The following is a 20,372-nucleotide window of genomic DNA, read 5'->3' as shown; positions in this document are numbered from 1 at the left end:
GATATATATAGTATAAATAATGTGTTAGTCATCAAAGTGACCAAATTATTAAGTGTTTTATAAATATCAAATTAAAGTTACGTTAGTTCAATCATCAAGGTATGCGATTGTTTTGTTGCAATATATCTATGTTATGAGTAATTTGTTAATCATCTAAGTGGTCAAAGTAGTAAGTCTTATAAATATATATTCGATTGATATTGTTTTGCAAATTAAGAAAATAATTATTTGTGATTATTTTAATATGATATCTATGTTATGCATAATTTGTTAGTCACCTAAGTGGCCAAATTAGTAAGTTCAATAGATATCAAATTTAATTTAACTCAATTATACTCATATTTATGTAATGCTAATGAATGATATAATATTATAAAACATAAAGATATGATTATGAGTATATTGATTTTCATTATTATAAAACATTTAATTAAATTGTCCAAAGGTAATTAGTAGTCTTATAATTTTGATTCTTATTGTGGTTAGTTGGACTTGTTTGATCATGATGTCGAATTTGTATTATTTAAATTTAGACTTCGTCACCATTTTTGTCTACAATTGTCTACAAAATTAACAGACTAGATACACCTCTTTAATGCATATCAGTTTTAAATTTAGTTCGTCAATCTTTGTTATGTTTTCAATATTTATGCATTCAGTATCTCTGTTTTGTTTTCAAATCAACAGTTTGTGGTTATTAATTATAATCTCGCGCTTAGAAGTTATCCATGTTTTAGTTCTTTGCATGTTCTCAATTATCTAGCCTGATTATATTTTCATGAAGATCCTTGTTTTAGCTCAGAAGTTTGTGGGTGGACCTTTACGTAAGTCATTGTTTCCAACCCAAAATTTGTGTGAGTTCTCTAACCTAAAAGTTCTCAATGTTCTTGTTCTTCGAGGCCTCAGTTTCTAATTCAAATCAATCGTGATTTGATTCCAGAGTTTTCTTTTGTTTTTGTGATTAAGTCGCTTCAATCCATCGTTCATAAACTCAAGTTGTTTCTACCATCTTGAGTTGAGTTTGAGGGTGTGAGTGATAAAATTAATTAGTTTATTAAGTTTATTCCTATTTAAGATTTTCTATATTTGCATTTTTCCTCTTATGTTTCTTTCCTTTATTAGTTGGAGTCTATTTATTTTGTTACTATTTAGTGTATTATAATGGAATCCAATTATTCAATAATATTATAGAAATTAACAATAATTACATTGAAAAATAATCCATAAATGGTAATGCAAAAAAGTGGACTCCACAATTGATTACTTTTGTTTTGTTGTTGTTCACTTACCTTCTGAAAGGGTAATGATAAAAATACATGACCACCTTGAAATTTGTAATCAAATCTTGCATAAAAGGTATTCAATCGTACAACTAAACATTGAATGAGACCATAACATTATTTATAGTAACAATTCTATGGCAAATTACACCTTTATCGTAATAATAAATATTATAAATTCATAATTTTCATATTGTTATAGTAACTATCTATGTAATAGTAACGATAATATTAACATGACTAATGGTAGCCATAACATTCAAATGTTACAGATTTGTAGCTTTAGGTAAACGTGATAAAAAACAATCAAATTATGTTTACGAATCAAACATACACTACAACAAATATGCTTTTTAATAGCATCCAATCCTAACATTTTTAGTAACATACCTATCAAAAGAAGAAAGAAAAAACACGAAAACAATAAAAGCGGGAAGAAATTTACTTTTTTTTTAGGGTTTGCCACGTACGCTTCCCCCCAAATGGGCATTTTCATTTTTATCAGATTTTTTTTTTCATTCCTTCACGCCCCACACCCTCATTGGGCTCCTCTCTTCAATTCGATTTCTCCCCACATTCACTCTTTGACTTCGTTCGTTCACGCCCATTCATGCCCATTTATACATCAAGTGGATTCAAACCTTGGAGTAAATTCTAACAAGTGGTAAGAGAACTTGGATAAACTTCCTAACATGTGGTATTAGAGCTTGGTTCAAATTATAACAAGTGGTATCAGAGTTCCATTTGATCCAAAGAATAGTTGGATTTGTATAGTAGTTTGCAATTGGCATATTCTTAGTTGAATCACTTTTATAAAGATGACTTTAACACAGTTTGAGGTGCTAAGTTTGATGGGAAGAGTAATTTTGCTCTTTGGAAGAAAAAGATTAGAGCTATTTTGGTTAAAAGAAAGTAGCAAAAATATTAAATGAAGAGAACCTTTTGAAAACTATTATAGAAGATGAGAAAAGGGATATGGATGAATTGGCCCATTCGACGATCCTTCTGTATCTCTCAGGTGGAGTGCTTAAGCTAATGGATGAGGCTACTACTACATGCAAGTTGTGGCAAAAGCTAGAAAGTCTTTAATGATAATGTCTTTGCCAAATAAATTGTATCTAAAAGAAAAATTATTTGGATACAAGATGGACTAATGTAAAGGCTTAGAAGAGAATCTAAGTGAATTTCAGAAGATTATAGTTGATCTCAATAACAGTCGGATGAGAATCAACAGTGATTCTTTTAAATTCATGCATTATCTGAAACATATCGAGAAGTTAAGGCAATTATTAAATATGGTCAAAATTCATTGACCATGGATATAGTGTTGCATTCCTTGAAGGCTAGAAATCTTGAAATTAAGAAGGAACGTAAGGATGGAGAGTCACTCGTGACCAGAGGAAGAAGTGGGAAAAAGAACTAGAAAGGAAAAAGAGAAGAGTTCCAAGACTAAATTAAAAGGGGAAGCTAGAAAATGTTCCATATGTAATAAAAGACACTTTAAACAACATTTTCCTTTGAATAAGAACAAGGAAGCATTGAGTAGTAAGCATGCAGCTGAGGCTAGTAGCAAGCATGCAACTAGGACTCTCACGAGACATGTCCAAAAGCATGTTCGTCCTCACTTGCAATAATTTCTTAAATCTCTTCATATATTCCTCTTGTTACTCAACTCTTCACATATAACCTGTGCTTATCTTAACATCATATTACAAATTTTGTTTGTATATAAATCCCATTAAATTAGTCAAAGTATGTGTAATTAATCTTTTATATAAAACCTACCAAAACACGTACTTAGATAACTTTGAACTCTATCTTTTATTTTGTAAATATTTATCCTCAAACATACATACAAATTCCTTAATTATGAAATCTCAAGTTAGTGGATGGAATATTTTTCAATAATATACAAAATGAACTACCAACAATCATTGTTCATCTCATTTCTTTTATAAACTTTCACCTAGTTTTCCAAGCCAAATCTAATATTTGATACAAAAATTATCAAAAAGAAAAAAAGATCAGGGAAGAAAGAGAGAAAATAGAAGAAAATAATAATATTATATTATTGCATGTAATAATATAATAGCAAAAGGAAAGAACTTGTTGTATACTTACTTGGCCTTTATTCAAACTCAAAAGTATGTCATTGTACAATCTCTTTTCTTAGTGAAGATTTATAAACTTAAAGTTAGTGATACATCCTCAACCAAAATATATAATATATACCATCATATCATATATATGATTAATTAATAATAAGATCAGCTTCACCATGTATTTACTTCCCTTCATTCAAGAACTTTTTCCTCAACTTCAACTTTGGAGATATCCAATCCGAAAGGTTTGCAATTATAAATCCCAAAAATACCTAAAAGCACAATTATTACATATTATCACTTCATAAATTGACTAAATTGATAAGGATAGTGTGTATAAGTAATGAAAACATCGATCTCTAAAAAAAAATATTATTACTCACTTGAATGGATCCAAAAATGTAAACCAAAGAATAATGACGACCATGGAGGACCATATCTCCTACCATGGCAAGTGGTATAGTTAGAGATGCACCTAAAGCAGCTACAAGTGGACTTGTCCAAACAACACCCATTGCCCTGAAATTAATTAATCATTAATTAAACTTAATTAATAACTAAAACCCTTTTTTTTTTTTTTAAGAAAAATGAATTTTGAGCTCAAATTTATAGTTAATTACCAAAAGTAATCTGAGACAAAATTAGCCACAAAGCAATTAGCAAGCACGACTTCAACCACTTTGGTGGATTGAGGTATCATAAATTTGGGTTCTATTCCAATGGCTCTCAGTGGCCAAACTGCAAAAAGAATAAAAAGAAGAAAAAAAGAGCCCAAAATTAATTGAGAATTTAAAGATGAGAAAAGAGATTATTTATTGATTGATTGATATGATTATTGGTCTTACATAGCCACCAAAGAGTAGTGAGAGTGAATAATCCAACATATCCCAAAAATTTCTGCATGTCAACCTTTTCAGCTTCTTCCCCTGCATACCTCTTCAAGAGCACTGCATCCATATATAATCTTTTATATTATGATTTCCATCTAATAATAAAACCATCAAATGATAGGACATGTTTAATTTAAATCCCATTTTGTTACAACTTACATTTTAGATTATTTAGATAAATAATGAATATACCTTTTGTTTTTATTGTAAGAGTTTGCTTTATACAAATTAAATGGATAGCAAATGGTATAGGTAGCAAAATAATATTTAAAAATACGAGTTAAAAACACTTTTAATTCTTAAACATTCGTCGAGTAACAATATACTTTAGTTCGTATATCTTCATTTGTAATAATTTAGGTCATATACTTGCAACTTTGTAACGATGTATAGAGTATCAATTTAGACTTCATTGTTAAAATAAATTAATATAATTTTTTATATGATAAATAATGAGTTAATAGTTTTATACTACTAAATTATTACAAATTTAAATATACACAAAGATTTATAAATTGTTACACGTAAAGTTTATAGCATAAACCGTTACTTAAAATGAAGTGAAAACTTAAAAGACGAAAAACTAACCATAGTAGAGTCCATCGGTTAGAGCAGAGAGTAGAGCAAAAGCATCACCAACAAACGAGTGCTTTCCATGCCTAAAAGCAAGACGTATATAAATATATATTATTCTTGAGTTGATGTCTTTACTTTGTCTTGTATTACTCTTATAAATCTAAATTATGAACATACCCAGAAGAGGAGGATTGGGGTTCGTCTCGAGCCCAGGTCTTGCCAACAGTAGTCATGGCGACCCCAGCCATGCTGACGATGACTGCAACAACATTGACAATAGTTAAAGATTGTCGTTCCAAGCAAGCGTTGAGTATGAGTGTGAATAAGCCTGAGGTTGAGAACAATATGGTTGTGGTTGCTACACTTGTTCTTGCCAATGCTGCATTTGTAAAATACTGCAAAAAGAAATCATATAAAGTTTTGTTCATAATTTGGTCACTTTCAAAATTTTCCTTTAGATAAGTAAAGTGTTCAAAGCTCATGAAAGAATTCTTAATATATATATCTAATTAAACTTTCTCATGAGATGTGAAGTTAAAATGACCGTGTTTTTTTTTAAAAAAAACAGAACCTATAAGATATAAACTTCTCTATCAATCATACATGACTAAATTAATTAAACTATGAACATGTTGAAAAAAATATCTAAACTAAACAAAATAAAGTTTCCTTAAAAGGAAGGAAAGAAGAGAGACAAAAAGAAAAAGCATTTACTAACCTCAGAGACAAACCAAATGGGACCGATTGTGAGAGCCAAAACAGCAATTTGCTTTGTACTAAATTTTGCTTTCTCTGTTTTCAATATTCTCATCTCCAGATTATCAGCTTCATATAATTCACATCCACCATTATTATTATTATTACTACTACTACTATTATTATTATTATCATTAATGTTCACCACACATTGAACATCTCTATTTTCCACTTCATCTGAAGTTATATTATTATTATTAGAAGATTCATTTGTTTTTTCTTCTAATGCTGGCAATGGAGGCTGAACCTCTGCAACTTTTCTACAATTTCCTTTTGTTCGAAAATGGCTTCTAAAAACCTTCATTATGCATTCTTTGATGAATGCAATTGCAAGATAAGCCACCAACATGGATGTCCCAACATACGTCACCACAAACGGATGCTCGTAGTCCGTAAAAATACTCTATATCAAACACCAAAAACACCACAACCGTTACAAACATGAATGTAATTCATCGACATAAAATTTTGAGTTAAAAACTGTGGAAGTACAAGAACAAACCTGTGTGATTTCAGCAGAGGTAACCCATATAACCACAACAGCAACAAGAAGAATCAGACCTACTTTGTACTTCCAAGCCATGAAATGAAATGAAGAAAAGAAATTTAATGAAAACAACCAAAATATACAATTTAAGTGAGGTGAGAAATAAACTCAGTGGTCTTTTGTGTTTAAGAGCTTTCCTCTAAAATCACTCTCTTTATATAATTACCAACTTCATGCATGTTTTGGTTAGGTGGAAATTATTGTTTGTTTATAAAAAAAAAAGTAGCTTTTTCCTTTCTTTCTTTCTTTATTATTATTTTTTTAAATTTGTAATGTTGTGGTGAATTGAAGGTGTGGTGCTGCCAAAAGTCTAAAATGGAGTTTATTGTAAAAAAAAAAAAAATGGATAAATGTGATTAGAGTGGAATTTTTGTTTTCTTCATTTTTACTTTGTTTGTGTGTTTATTTGTGGATAGTCGTAGTTGAAGCCAATATGTTCTTTTTCTCTATTTCTACATATTTCTATTTACTATCAATTTTCTACATCAAATTATTGACTAAATTATACCCTCAACACTAAAGTATAATAATATAACACATTCATTCATATATCTTTTATCATCCTGATATTGAAAGGTAATCTCACTTCATTCTGTTTTTGAGCATGGTAATTATTTTCATTTTTTTTAAAAAAAATAAACTTATTTTCTTCCATTTTCTTTACCATGATTTGATCTTTAACGGACCGTTTGGGGGAAGAAAAGGAATAAGAAAAATGGAGGATTAAGTGGAGGAAAAGATTATTATAATCTTTGTTTGGAGGAAGCATTAAGTGAAAGGAATAGGAATGATTACTTATAATCCTTGTTTGGGGGAAGGATTAAGTGAAAGGATTATAAGGGATTATTATAATCCTTTGTTTGGGAGAAGGATTATGACAACAAAATTGTATTTTTTTTTTTCATTTGTGTAATTTTTTTTTATTTGTATGTTAACTCCAATACGATAAAAAATACATAATTATTTTTTACTTGGAAATGAAATTATTGTTTTTTTTTTTTCACGAATCCAATACAAAATGAAAAATGTGCTAATATTTTTTGCACTGTGTAAATTGTTTAAAACCTCTACGACAAAAAATTGTATTCAAATTCATTTTTTTAGTTAGATTGTACCATTATCCAAGCGTTCACAAAAAAAATTGTATTGATTTTGTATAAATATTTTTTTACTTGTAACGTACACCTAATATACTTTGAAAAGTAAAGTTTTTTTTCTCATTTGTACCATAGTTTTTCTTTCTTTTTTAACATTAAATCAAGTACACAAAGTAAAATGTATTAAAAAAAATTTTGTGGTAAAATATGTTTATGAAATTTGTATCGTAAATTCAATTCACACATAAATTATATTATTTAATTTTTCATTTGTCTTCAATTTGTAGTTCAATTTGATCCGTAAATCCAATACATTAAAAATATATTTTTTTAAATTTATGGCAAATATTTATTTTTTTCTACCGCAATCTCATACGAGAAAGACATTGAATTACATTTTTTTCAATGTGTAAGAAATGTTTATGAAATCTTTTCCGTAAACCAAATACAAACAAAAATTGTATTATTTTTTTTTTTTTGCATTTGTCTAAAAAATTGTATTATTTTTTTTTTCATTTATGTAAAATAGGTTTCTACAAATTGTACCGTAAATAGAATACAAAAAGAAATTTATATTTTAAGTTTGTATCATAAATATTTCCAATAAAAAATTGTATTATATTTTTCCTCCCGATCAAACAAAGAAATGACTATAGTCCTTTCCTTTCTTTTCCTTCCCCAAACAGTCCCTAATATGAGAATACTGTGTTCATAGAAAGTGAGTCAAATTTCAAAATTTTGAATTGGTTTTTCTAAGAAAAACATTAATAAAAAGTAGATATCAAAATAAGTGATTTAGAAGTGTAAGATGTATTTATTTACTTAATTTTTAAAAATTAAAAACAAAATAGTTATGAATTTTTTTTAAAAAATAGTAGATTTAACAAAATATTTACCATATATATTTTAATTTTGCTATAACTTATAAGTATATTTGGACTAATTGAATTGAGTTAACAATTAAATATACATAAATTATAAGTATATTTGTAATCACATTTAATTTACAAAAAATAGTCATTGATATGCTATAATGATAGAAGATTATCAGTGATATAATCCAAAATTTTGCTATAACTTATAAGTATTTTAATTTATTTTGCTATTTTTAAAAATACTCCAAATATTTACAATATATAGCAAAATTATATATTCTATCAATAATAGACATCGATAGACATTAATAGACGCTATTTCAACATATAGAAATATGTAAATGCCCATAAGTAATAAAATCTAAAATTTTTATTATATTTTATATATATTTGGACTTATTTTGCCATATTTGAAAATGCTCTATTATAAAATTAAACTTCATTTCTTTTTTTTTTTTGTTTGTATATATATTTTAATCTACTTTTTTTACGATATATTTATTTAAATATGTCTCATTTTATTATTTTGTAAATCGGCTAATTATCACAATTTAATTTTACATAATCTTGTTATTCTAATACTGTTTGTTAGCTTCAAATATTGTTCAATTAAAGACGAAGTACTTAGTTTATTTTATTAATCACTAATTAAACTCTAGTAATTAAAATGTGTTTTAATTTAGTGAATAAATATGTATTTAAAATACATTTATTTAGTTATAGAGATATGGTAGAGATTTTATCCGACAAAAAATTATAATAATTAAAATTCTTATTACTGAATAACTTTGAATTTAATAAATAAAAGAATATTTTTGTATTCAAAGTACGATAGAGAAGGGACAAATTAATATGAAGAATTATTGAAGATTTGTTATGATTTGGACTTTAAAAATGGTTTTAAATAATCTATTTAATTAAGAATTAACACACATTTAATACTTATTAAACAAATTATATCTAATATATATCTTAATAATCGAGGCCACAAAAGTGAAATTAAAATTTTCTGCCTAATTTTCATTTAGAATTTAGACACTGTAGATGAAAGCATCTTTCTCAAAGAAAGAGCAATAGAGCTGATACCCATATGATGATATGATATGCCATCTACATCATAGAGTTTGTCTCTACCGAGCTGTCTTTAGGAGAAGTTTATAAAATTAATATTTCACCTCAAATTTTCTCATGTATCATGCAAAGAAATAAAATTATTAAAAGTATACAACGTTGAACCAAGTTTTGTTGTGTCGTACATGAAAGATTCATTACCTAAAAAGTAAATTTTCCACCATCTCGATATTAAATCATATATGTTGTTTGCTTCGTCCTACGAGTTAACACATCCTCCTAACTCAGACATGCACTCATCAGATTAATAAAAAAAAATGCTTAATAAAAAACAACAGGTAAATATAACATAACAGAAAACACAATGTCAAGTACGATGTCACAAAAACAATATGAATGACAAATAAGAGGAAACAGAAAAACAAAGACACAAAAATTGTTAACACAATTCAATGCAAAATCACATACATTTAGAGGGCAGTGTATTCGATGAAACAAAACTTTCAAATATACGGTTTTCATAACTAATATTGTAATAAAAAGTTTTAAATCTATTAACTTATAAAAACTCAGGAGTAATAAGGGTTTAGTTGATTATATGTGTTATTGAAAAAAAAAAACAAAAGATATTTCGTATACAAACCTTCACCTCTAACATAGTTTAAAAAGAACATATAGTTAGATGTTCGAAAGGTTTTGTTTTTAATCTTTACTGAAAGGAAAACAAGTGAAAGAAAAAAATGATGCAATAAAGATGAAGAGATCAAGTTGGGTCAAAGTGAAAAGCTAGAGAATTAGAAGGTGGCGTTTTTATTACCAAAAAAAGCTGCAAGGAGGAGAACCTTTCCATCCACGTGTCCTAACTTTTTCAATTGAGAAATTGCATCGATAACATTTTGAGAATATGATATAGCAAATATAACACATTGTTTTAAAAAGTTTGCAAATATGACAAAATTTTTACTTATAAAAAAACTCATCATCTTAAATTTGTTATTATTCATAAACTACTTTCAATGACTTTGACTTGTTTCTCTTCCTCTTTTTATTGTCCTACTCATTATTTATTTATTCTCATTTTTTAAGGTTTTAATTATTTATTCTTATACGAAAAAAAATTATTTGTTCTCTTTGTTTTAATCTTGATTTTAGAATATCAATAATACAATAATTGTAATATAAAATATAATGTTGTTGTTGATCATAGTAATTTAACTTTATTTGCGATTTTTTTACATTATTCGATGTGTATTTTGAGTTTGAATCTGATTTCAAATAATTTTGTTTTATTTTTTACATTGATTTTGTTTTGGTTTTACTTTGTCTCAATTTTGTATATCAGTGTTGTGAAATACTTATATTATATATATCAGTTGTTGATATACTTACTACGTGGTTTTCATTCTTTTCAAATTTTATGCAGTTCATTACAGTATTATTAAGTATATAAATGATATAACTAAGTGTATCATTATTAGGTATATCGACAATATATTGTTAAAACATATCAGTAAAGTGAATCATTATCAAGTATATGAATCAAGTTTATAAGTGTATATCAATAGTATATCAAGTGTATAAGTAGGACTTCAAGTATATCAAGTGTATTTAATCAATCAAATGTATAAGTGAATAATACTAATTAAGTATATTTGCACAGTGCATCGGGTGTATCAAATAAATCATGTACATCAAATGTATCAAATTTCTTGAGTGTACTAATGAAGCATAACAAGTTTATTAGTGGTGTATCAAACTTATAAGTGAAGCAGTGTATCAATGCGTAAGGGGTATCAAGCGTATCAAGAAGAATCAAGTGTAATGAGGAGTATTATGTCTATCAAGTGTATCTTTCAAATGTATGAAGTGTATCAAGGCGTATTAGGTGTATCAGACGTGTATGAGGTATATCAAATGTATATCAATAACGATGACATATGTGACATTTTACCTTTTGATGCATGTGCTGAGTTTTGTTTTTGTCATTTTCACAAATAATAAAGTATGTGTGCTATGAACTTACTTATTATAATTTGTTTTGCCATTTTTGTAAGTGCCCCAATAGTGGAAAAGAGAGATTTTATTGATGGTCATTTTTACACCCTTGGACGTGAGAGAGAAACCGTAGAAATACCATTTGAATTTGAATTTAGTAGTTAATTGAAGACATACAAAATTTCAAATCTACAAATGGTAGACAATTATAAAAAATTGTATTGAGATAGCCTCATTGGATAATTTTTTATTGACATAACTAAAAGTGGTTCCGACATCCCATTTGTTCTCCACTCGAGAATGAATTTTAATCCCTACATTGATAGGGTTTTGTTCTAACGTGCCAAAAATGTGTGATTTTCAAGTTTTCGGGAAATAGATTTGTTTGGATTAGCTAGAGATCAAAAAAAATATTTCAAAAAAACTAATGGTTATTTAAACTCTTCTAACACAAATAATGTAAAATAAATTTGTTATATACACTAAAATGAACGAATTTTTTACAAATAGATAATTTTATGAAAGATAGATATTGATAAACACTAATAAACTATTTTCATCTATCACGAGTAAACATTGATAAGTGACATTTTGTTACCTTTATAAATATTTTTAGTAATGAATTATTTTAAACTAAATTTAAAAGTGTTACAAAAATTTATTTTGAACGTGTCAAATGCTTCAACTTTTTTCAAGCTAACTTCTTTTTAAAATTAAACATGTAAAAGATTAGCAAATTTGTGATGAATGACTGTGTTTAATTCAAAGAAAAATGAAAATGGAGGTTGTTTAGTAGATAATTGGTATTGAGTTGAGTGAATACACATTTCGTCAACAATCTAAATTTGGTTTTCAAAAATTATTTCTCCATTTTATGATTTTAACCATTCAAAAATAATATATATATATATATATATATTAATGTTTTATATACCCAAACTTTGAATTCTATATTTTAAAATAAAAAATTATATTAGAAAAATTAAAACTATTAACCATATAGATTATTGTATGTTATAAACTCAATTACTTTTTGTCAAGTTAAAATATGTGTTATGTAATTAGTTATATATATGTATTTATATATATATATATATATATATATGATATTTGTTTTATATACTTTTTGTCAAGTTAATTAGTTATATATATATATTTATATATATATGATATTTCCAAATAATAATTATATAAATTATTTTAAATAAAAAAAGTACACAATGAATATTCAACCTAAAATTTAGTTTATTTGGGATAAAACTTTAACTTCCAAAAAGAAAAAGTCGCATCAATTACCATTACACCATATTTTAAACAATGATTAAAATAGAAATTTAGTTCTAAATTAACTACTAAACATATAATAAAAATAAGTTTGTTTTCATTAATTCTCATTTTCAATAATAAAAATAATTTTGTTTTCATTAATTCTCGTTTTCAATAATAAAAATAAGTTTGTTTTTATTAATTCTCGTTTTCGAACTTTTGTTTCTGGGTTGTCATTCCAACATCAAAGACTCCCTCTCTCTTTCTTCTAAGAAGTTCGAGTTGGGGATTATAGTGAATTTAATCATATAAACTCTCCTTCTACTTTAATACCATTGTTAAAGTGGAACAATATTTATTGGAGATGAATTGACATTGCATAATTTTGAGAATGTGATCTCCTACCTTTGATATTATATTTCAACTCCTCAATCTGTTTAAGCTAATAGATTCAATAAATTTAGTTGTATCACTACATGAATACCTCTCTCTCTCTCTCTCTCAGGAGTGAATGTCTGCTGAGGAGACTTGGAGAGAAGAAACCTATTTGAATTGAATAAGGTCTTGTCAGATGGCTCTCTAAGCTTGACTATAAGTTGCCAAAAAGCATTTTGTCTCATGGTATCAGTCCAAGACCTGTTTCACTATCACACCAATCAGCAAGCAACATCAGAAGCTAAACAAGTTAAAAAAGATCACAATTCATTGCAAAATTCTTCAACTTTTGATCCAACAGAGAAATTAATTAACTTTCCTCCCCCAAAGCTTTTGACCAGTTAAAATGAGAAGATCTGGAGTTAATAAACAAAACATTATCTTGTAACACTGTCAACCAAAGTGGGCAGAAACGACAATGAGTCTGTTGCCATTTCTTTCTACAGATTAGGATTATGAAATATATTGATACATTGCATTCTCAAAAGCCAGGGAAAATTCACTTTTCAAAGAAGCATACGAAACATACATCATAGAGGTCCAAAAGAGAGTGATTGCAGTTGGGAAGTTGTTCTTGACACTTTGGATGCTAAGTTTTGAGAGAACCAATCCGAAAGATTGGCTATTACAAATCCCAAAAATACCTATATCAAGAAGAAACCAACTTCATTGTTTAGTTAGAAACAATTGATATCATATAATATAATTTATGAACGAGAATACAGAAAATTTTCTATTTCTTAATGTATTAAAATCGATATTACGTGATCTATGAAGTAATGAACAATTGTTTTCTTCACTATGTTGAAGTGAACTTAGCTCAATGGTAGAGTTCCATCTTAAACGTTGGAGGATGTTCAATCCCCACAACCCGACAGCCCGACAACCCGACAGTTGTTTTATTAGAAAGGGGTTGTTTTATTTTTTTTAAAAAAATGTTTCTTCCCTTCTAATTAAGCCCCCTATTAGTCTAGTTATCCCAACACTTTCAAATAATTTCTCCTCGATAAGCATAATAATAGTTTATCAAAAGAGTAATAGTAATAATTGGATTTCTCTAATCCCATTCAAATGGACTTTTACAAATTCTCCCGACCTTGTTTAAGTTTCGGACTTAATCGCTGTTCTTTACTCTATCATTTCTCTTTTTGAAAATAGAGTCTTTACTCTCACAATCATCTAATTTTTCTACCAACCCTTTCTCTTTCTCTCTCTTCAATTATTGTTGTTGTTGTTGTTTTCTAAAGAATATTTGCTACCAAACGTTGTGGGTAAGAATTGGGATCTACTAAATTCTTTTACAATGAGCTTTTTACACTTCAATCTTCTCTCTAAACTTCCATGGGTGTAGTTATATATTCTAACTATTGTCTTCCCGCTCTTTCCTTACAGTCTAGTATTCTCAAGATTAAATTTGTTCTCAAGCTTCTGAATTAATGAGTGATTGAAGATATTTGATTGCAACAAATTTGAACTAAAATTTAAGGTAGAGGTCGCAAAGAATCCAGAGAATACAATATGAAACAGGGCAAAGAATATATCAGGAGTCGGGACTATAGTGTCATAATCGACAACAAAAGTATACATGTATTCCATCCAATGGTTCATAACTTAAAATCATATTCGGAGAACCAGTAATATGTGAACAAAAATAAGAAAATCACCAATTTAGTTATTTGAAGGAATCAAATTACTTACTTGAGCTGATCCAATGATATAAATTACAGAATATTGCCGGCCATGGATGACCATATCCTCCAACATTGCAATAGGTATCGTAAGGGAAACACCTAGAGCAGCTACCAGAGGGGAAGTCCAAACAACAGCCAAAGCCCTGCATGCACCATAAAATCATAGTTCAGGAGATACAAAAATAGAAATAATTAAATTAAACGTTGAAGAAAAAAAAAAAAACAGAGGATCGAAAATGAATGGCTTTTATCTGTGATTACCAGAAATAATCGGACAAAAAACTTCCAACAAAAGCATTGACAAGTATAACTTCTTCCACATTCGCAGAGTGGGGGAACGTGAATCTGGGTTCAATGCCCATGGCAGTCAGAGGCCACACTGAAGAGAAAAATTTGGAAGTATATTTTAGTATACGATTTAAGTAGTTCTCTTCTTCCTATAGAATGAGCAAATGTGTAGTTTGGTCCTTCTAAAGATACAAGATAAGTGTCAAATATTTGGATTATATCCTCCCTGACATTGCACCTTAATTCTGAAACATGCTAAACAATAGGACCCAATAACAACATTTTTTTTTTCAGGGTAAAAGACCCTTAGCTTACGGAGAATATAGCTCTCCCCTTTTATATTCTTTAATGATAAATTGATAATATATGTGTATATATTGAAGCAAAACGTTTTTCCTTTTGGACGGAGCAGCTGTCCAAACTGTGATTGGAAATAACCTTCCATATCACACCGTCCCTCTCTTTCCGAAAAAAATTAGTAAGTAAAACTGAGAAAAAGAAATGTAAACTGAACAAAATAATAATAACAAATATATAAATTAAGCATTTGATCATAAAACTAGAGAAGATTTTACCCTTACCTAGCCACCAAAGAGCAACGAAGGTGAAAAGTCCAATACAGCCAAACAGTTTTTGCAGATCTAAATTTTGTCCTCCTCCAGCAAACTTTTTGAGTAGCACTGCAGCATCCAAGAAAGGATGAATAAATGAATCAAAATATGGAAAGATGTCTTTGAATAAGAACAGTTGATGTGAATTGCTCATCACAAGAGAAGTTCAGATATCTAACCAGTGAAAAGGCCATAAGTGACTGATGAGAGGACTGAAAATACATTCCCCAGAAGTGCATGATTCTCATTTCTGAAGACAGTTGTAGCCATTTACTTTATCAAGATTAAAACCAAAATTTGATTTAAAAAGTTCACAATGCCACCATTTATTTTGGAACGTGTCCTGTGAGAATGGTCCAAATAGTTCACCAGAGTAGAGGAGAGAACTGGCATACCCATTTGCATTCTTCTGTAATTCATCTGCAGCTGAAGTCTTCCCAAATGTTGTCATCGCAACACCAGCCATGCTAACAACAACAGAGACAACTTTAATTATATTTATTGTGTCTTCACCCAGCAATGCACCAATCAAAAGAGTGAACAACCCTGAAGTGGAGGATAGCAATGTGGTACTCGCAACGCTTGTTCGTGCAAGTGCAGCATTTGTTAAGTACTGCATACATCACAATATATTTTCAATGGCTTAAGTCATGGTTCAGCTTTGTTTTCCATGTGGGATTCCTTTCTTATACCGTCTTTTTAAGAAGTAATAAAATAAGACAATAATATAAAACAATGTTACTTGGTCTTACATCCTAATGAGATCTACCCAAAAATATATACAACTTTAGTCTACTTGGTCCTTCATCAAGCTCTATTAGTATTCCTATAATCAAAATATTTATCAATAAATAATGGTTCATTGTAAATTGTAACATGTTAGGGCCCTTTCAGTGATTTGAAAATTATTAATAATTGACATTGAGTTGTATCAACCATTCTCTCTCAATGTTCTCTTTCTTTTCTCTTCCACTAACCCACTAGATAATTTTTAACGAAAATAAAACATAAGAACAAAAATCTCAATGAGCTAAAATGGCACATGGTAATGCATTTACTTCTAATATAGAAAAATAACCTTAATATTCCAATATATTCTCATCACATTGCTTAGAGTTTATTTATCAACAAATGCCTAAGTTTTACACAAGTAGGGCAAATAAATATCTTATTTCTAGTTTTACGGTATGACAACAATGAGTCAATGACTTGGGGATACTGCAGTTATATCTCAGATTATCAAGCTTGAAACCATAAATTCATAAGAAAAAGTTTGGAACACCGAAACTTGTATGTTATAGAGATCATGAATAAAAGGAGCCATATACGTCAAATCTGACCCCCTTAGGAAATGTGTTATCCCATGAGAACTAGTTTTAGAAACTAGAAATCATGAAATCAGTATCTCACCTCTGTTAAAAACCAAATTGGAGCCACACAAAAGCCGAAAGCAGCAACTTCCTTTGCAGTGAATTTGCGATCCTTTTTCAATGTGGTTTCTTTACCTATATGTACAGCCACCAATGGTGTTCCCTCATCCTTACTATATACGTCTACGGTACAGTTTTTACAACTCAACTCTCCTTGAGGTTCTAATTCGGAAGCAATATTCACTTCATTTTTCTGCAATTCTACAGAGGATTGGCCAACCACACTCAGATCACCACGTTTAGAATTGTAGCGGTGCAAAAAACTCAGCAACCAGTCCTTAAGCAATGCTATTGGAAGATAAACTATCCAAAGTGACGTTGTAACATATGATATTGCAAATGGTTGCTCATAATCTGCAAAAATACTCTGTCAAAACGTACTAGTCAGTTGCTGCATGAGTCGGATTGAGAATTGAAGTAATAAACTGAACACACCGTGGATAAAAATTGAACTGCATGTTGGAAAAAAAACGTATACCAAATGCATCAATCAACTCAATAAATTATATAGCAGGGCTCATAAGTCAAGAATGATAGTAAACTTGTGGCAAACAGAATAAAGAAGGAACACGAATCTCATTATCTAAAAAAACTCTACCAATGTAAATCCATAGTTGATAGTAGAACCCACCTTCACTACTTACCAATTTTCAATTTTAATCAAATAGAAGAAGCTTTGCTCAATGCAGGACATTTATCAAGAATATAAACTCCAGGATAACGATTGCCAGTTCATGAGAAGGCAAGAAGAGAAACTTACCTGGGTAACTTCAGCAGAGGAAACCCACATGATCACGACACTGAGAATGAGAAGCAACCCAAGCTTGTATCTCCAACACATTTTCATCACAATTGATTGATGAAAAACTTTTACCGACAGAGCTATTTTTTGCATCTAAATACCTTCAATCCTCGGAGCGGCCTCCTTCAATGCCTCATAATCATGCCACTCTCCATTTATGGAAAACATGGACTTCTAACTATCGTAAACATCACTCGATTCATCACAGAATTAGCAAATTGGAAAGATGATGGCAGATTAAATAAATGATTTGTGGGGTTCATACTTACATAAAAACCATTAGTGCACTTCTAAATGGAGAAACTCTTTCTCCACTTTTGACCTAGTGCACCAGCTAGTTTCACCAAAAACAAACAACCTTTTGGCATATTATTAAACCCACATATGCCAAAAACATCAACAGAGAACACTATGCAGGTAGACATAAACCCAGAACTAACATCTGAGAGGAACATTAACAGATAAATTTGTACTTTCCAAATTGGTGGAAAAGCATTAGATATAATCTGGACATAGCACCATGGCATCATTCAATAGCTTGCACGACAGGTAAAACTAAACAGAAAAAGAGAGCCATGTTCTCATTCAAAGAGGAAACGTAAAGTAAAGTAGAGGCCAACAAATTAAAGTGACAAGTCTCCAACCAAGCGTTCATGTTCCTTTTGTAGGACCGGAAAAAAGAATTTTAATAATTGGAAAAGAAGCATTAAAGTGGATAATACAATTGGTAAAGCATAAGCACTATCAAAAACGATCATAATGGAAATCTCATCAGTGTGTCTGTCTAATAAAGAAAAGCAAACCCAAAAGCAAAGACCTCATTCATTTGTGCACGATGCAGGAATTCAAACGGGAATTCCAGCTCAATCATGACATATCTTAGGAAAAGCGCCATGAATAGAAAAGTTATTGAAAATAAAAAGAAGAATCTAAAAAGGAAAAGGGACAAAAAAAAAAAAAAAAAAGATTGAGAGACTAGGAACACGAGAAGACAAGACTACAATTACAACGATGTCGTTGAAACTTGGAAGTGGAGGGCAGGGCATGCATCCAGATTCAGGTACGAATGCCTGGATTGCAACTCAGACATTTGGTGAAACTGGTGAAATTGCTTAGTTCTCTCAATCATTCTATTCCCGCCATTTCAGGCACCGCTCCAATTCTTGAACCGGAACGATTCCGGCCTCCGTCTTAGTTTGATCATTGCGGGCGAAATGAAAATGAGTTGAGAAGTAAGGGGAGGATTTGTAAATTTTTAAAAAATATTTACTTAGAAGCAAATAGTAGTTCATCTTTAGAATTTAAAAATAACTCAACTTTTAGTTGTGTTATTAATTGCATAATAGTAAAAGAAATGACTTGAGTGTACACGTGGGGCTCTCAAACCTTTGCATGAAATAAAGAAGGAGAGAGCAAAAAAACTTAAATTCAAAATTAGAGAAGGGTGAAGGAGAGAAAATGAGGAAATAGGAAGGATGTTTTGAATGCTTAAATTATGTTTTATTTTAGATCATTCTTACTAAAGTGGTGGTAAGTTTCTTTCATTTTAATTATTCTACTAAATATATTGCATCCTTTGCTTTAAAAAAATTCTTTTCAATAAGAAAATTGTGTTCATTACAAAATTGTTAATATATATATATAGCAATTTTATTTTTTATAAATGATATAATAGAATAGTCATATTTAGAAAGTAAAATTTTATTATACATTTTATATATTAACAAAAAAAAGTTGTTTTTAATATTATTTATGAATAGTTTTGTGACATTTTAACATTTAATTTGTTTCAAATTAGTTTGATTTTTTTTAGAACTAAACGGATTAACAAATTTTCACTCACAAATTCATAAGTTTTATGATATGTTATCACTCTTTTTAATTAGGAAGTAAAATTTGAAAATTAGAAAATATATTTTTGGATTAGGAAAATTGTTTTAAATAGTAAATTTACTTAAAATTCATGATTTTTTTTTTCAAAAATAGAAAATTTTGACATTTGTGAAGAGTAAATATTTGGTAAAATGTTCTATTTTTTAAGATTTTCCTCAAACTATTTACCAAATTATTGTCTCTCAATCATGTTTGTAAATACTTTGGCCTTTGACTTCTTTGTTTTTGTCTACTACTTTTTATAAGTATTTTTTTTAAAATAAAAGTCAAGTTTCGATGAAATTGAAAAAATAAATCTTTTAATGATTAAGAATTTAAGTGTTTGACCACCTACTTAAGAACTAATTTTCTACGAGTTTTCTTCACACCCAAATGTTATAGGGTCAGGCGGGTTGTCCCCGTGACATTAATTGAGATGTGTGTAAGCTGATCCGAACACTCACAAATATAAAAAGAAAAAAAAATTAAATGTTTAATTAGATACCATCATTCGACATCTTAATCAATACTGAATAACATGTCAACAACAACCAGTCTTCATAGAACATAACAGCAAACCATCTTCGAAATACGAAAACTTTGATCATGAACACCAAAATTTATGCAGCCACACAACTGTGCTAGGTCAAAACTTTTTCTTTGTAGAAACACAAAAGAAAAATACACGTCCAAATAAATGCACCATAACCAATAAGAAAAGATAACCAACAAGCCATTAAGACAATCACCCTATTGTTGAATAGAAAATTCTAAGACCAATCACAAAT

General features: G+C 29.0%; 2 protein-coding genes across 3 annotated transcripts; both read right to left on the bottom strand.

Annotated features, from left to right (window-relative positions):
- Positions 1–3,489: 3,489 nt before the first annotated feature.
- Positions 3,490–6,187, bottom strand: LOC101203598 (uncharacterized transporter C405.03c). The gene is made up of 9 exons (XM_011650168.2): positions 6,107–6,187; positions 5,903–6,007; positions 5,567–5,659; positions 5,026–5,243; positions 4,861–4,931; positions 4,228–4,329; positions 4,003–4,120; positions 3,766–3,901; positions 3,490–3,654 (listed from the first exon to the last, which is right to left on the bottom strand). The coding sequence occupies exons 1-9, from the start codon at positions 6,185–6,187 to the stop codon at positions 3,565–3,567; spliced, it is 1,014 nt and encodes a 337-aa protein (XP_011648470.2). The 3' UTR covers positions 3,490–3,564.
- Positions 6,188–12,754: 6,567 nt separating this feature from the next.
- On the bottom strand, positions 12,755–18,914 carry LOC101203842 (uncharacterized vacuolar membrane protein YML018C). Of its 2 annotated transcripts, XM_011657003.2 has the most exons (10): positions 17,982–18,914; positions 17,671–17,890; positions 16,891–17,277; positions 15,876–16,093; positions 15,660–15,730; positions 15,451–15,549; positions 14,843–14,960; positions 14,589–14,724; positions 13,420–13,534; positions 12,755–13,099 (listed from the first exon to the last, which is right to left on the bottom strand). In XM_011657003.2, exons 2-9 carry the CDS (start codon positions 17,803–17,805, stop codon positions 13,421–13,423), a joined length of 1,278 nt encoding a protein of 425 aa, XP_011655305.1. In that variant the 5' UTR covers positions 17,806–17,890; positions 17,982–18,914; the 3' UTR covers positions 12,755–13,099; position 13,420. The 2 variants fall into 2 exon arrangements, with proteins under 2 accessions (XP_011655305.1, XP_004150512.1); XM_004150464.3 differs by having other exon boundaries at positions 12,755–13,091; positions 17,671–18,914.
- Between the last annotated feature and the right edge of the window lie 1,458 nt (positions 18,915–20,372).

The sequence above is a fragment of the Cucumis sativus genome, chromosome 1 (assembly GCF_000004075.3).
Source record: "Cucumis sativus cultivar 9930 chromosome 1, Cucumber_9930_V3, whole genome shotgun sequence".
NCBI classification, from domain to species: domain Eukaryota; kingdom Viridiplantae; phylum Streptophyta; class Magnoliopsida; order Cucurbitales; family Cucurbitaceae; genus Cucumis; species Cucumis sativus.
The sequence above is the reverse complement of the archived record's forward strand: the minus strand, read 5'-3'. Positions and strand labels throughout refer to the sequence as shown.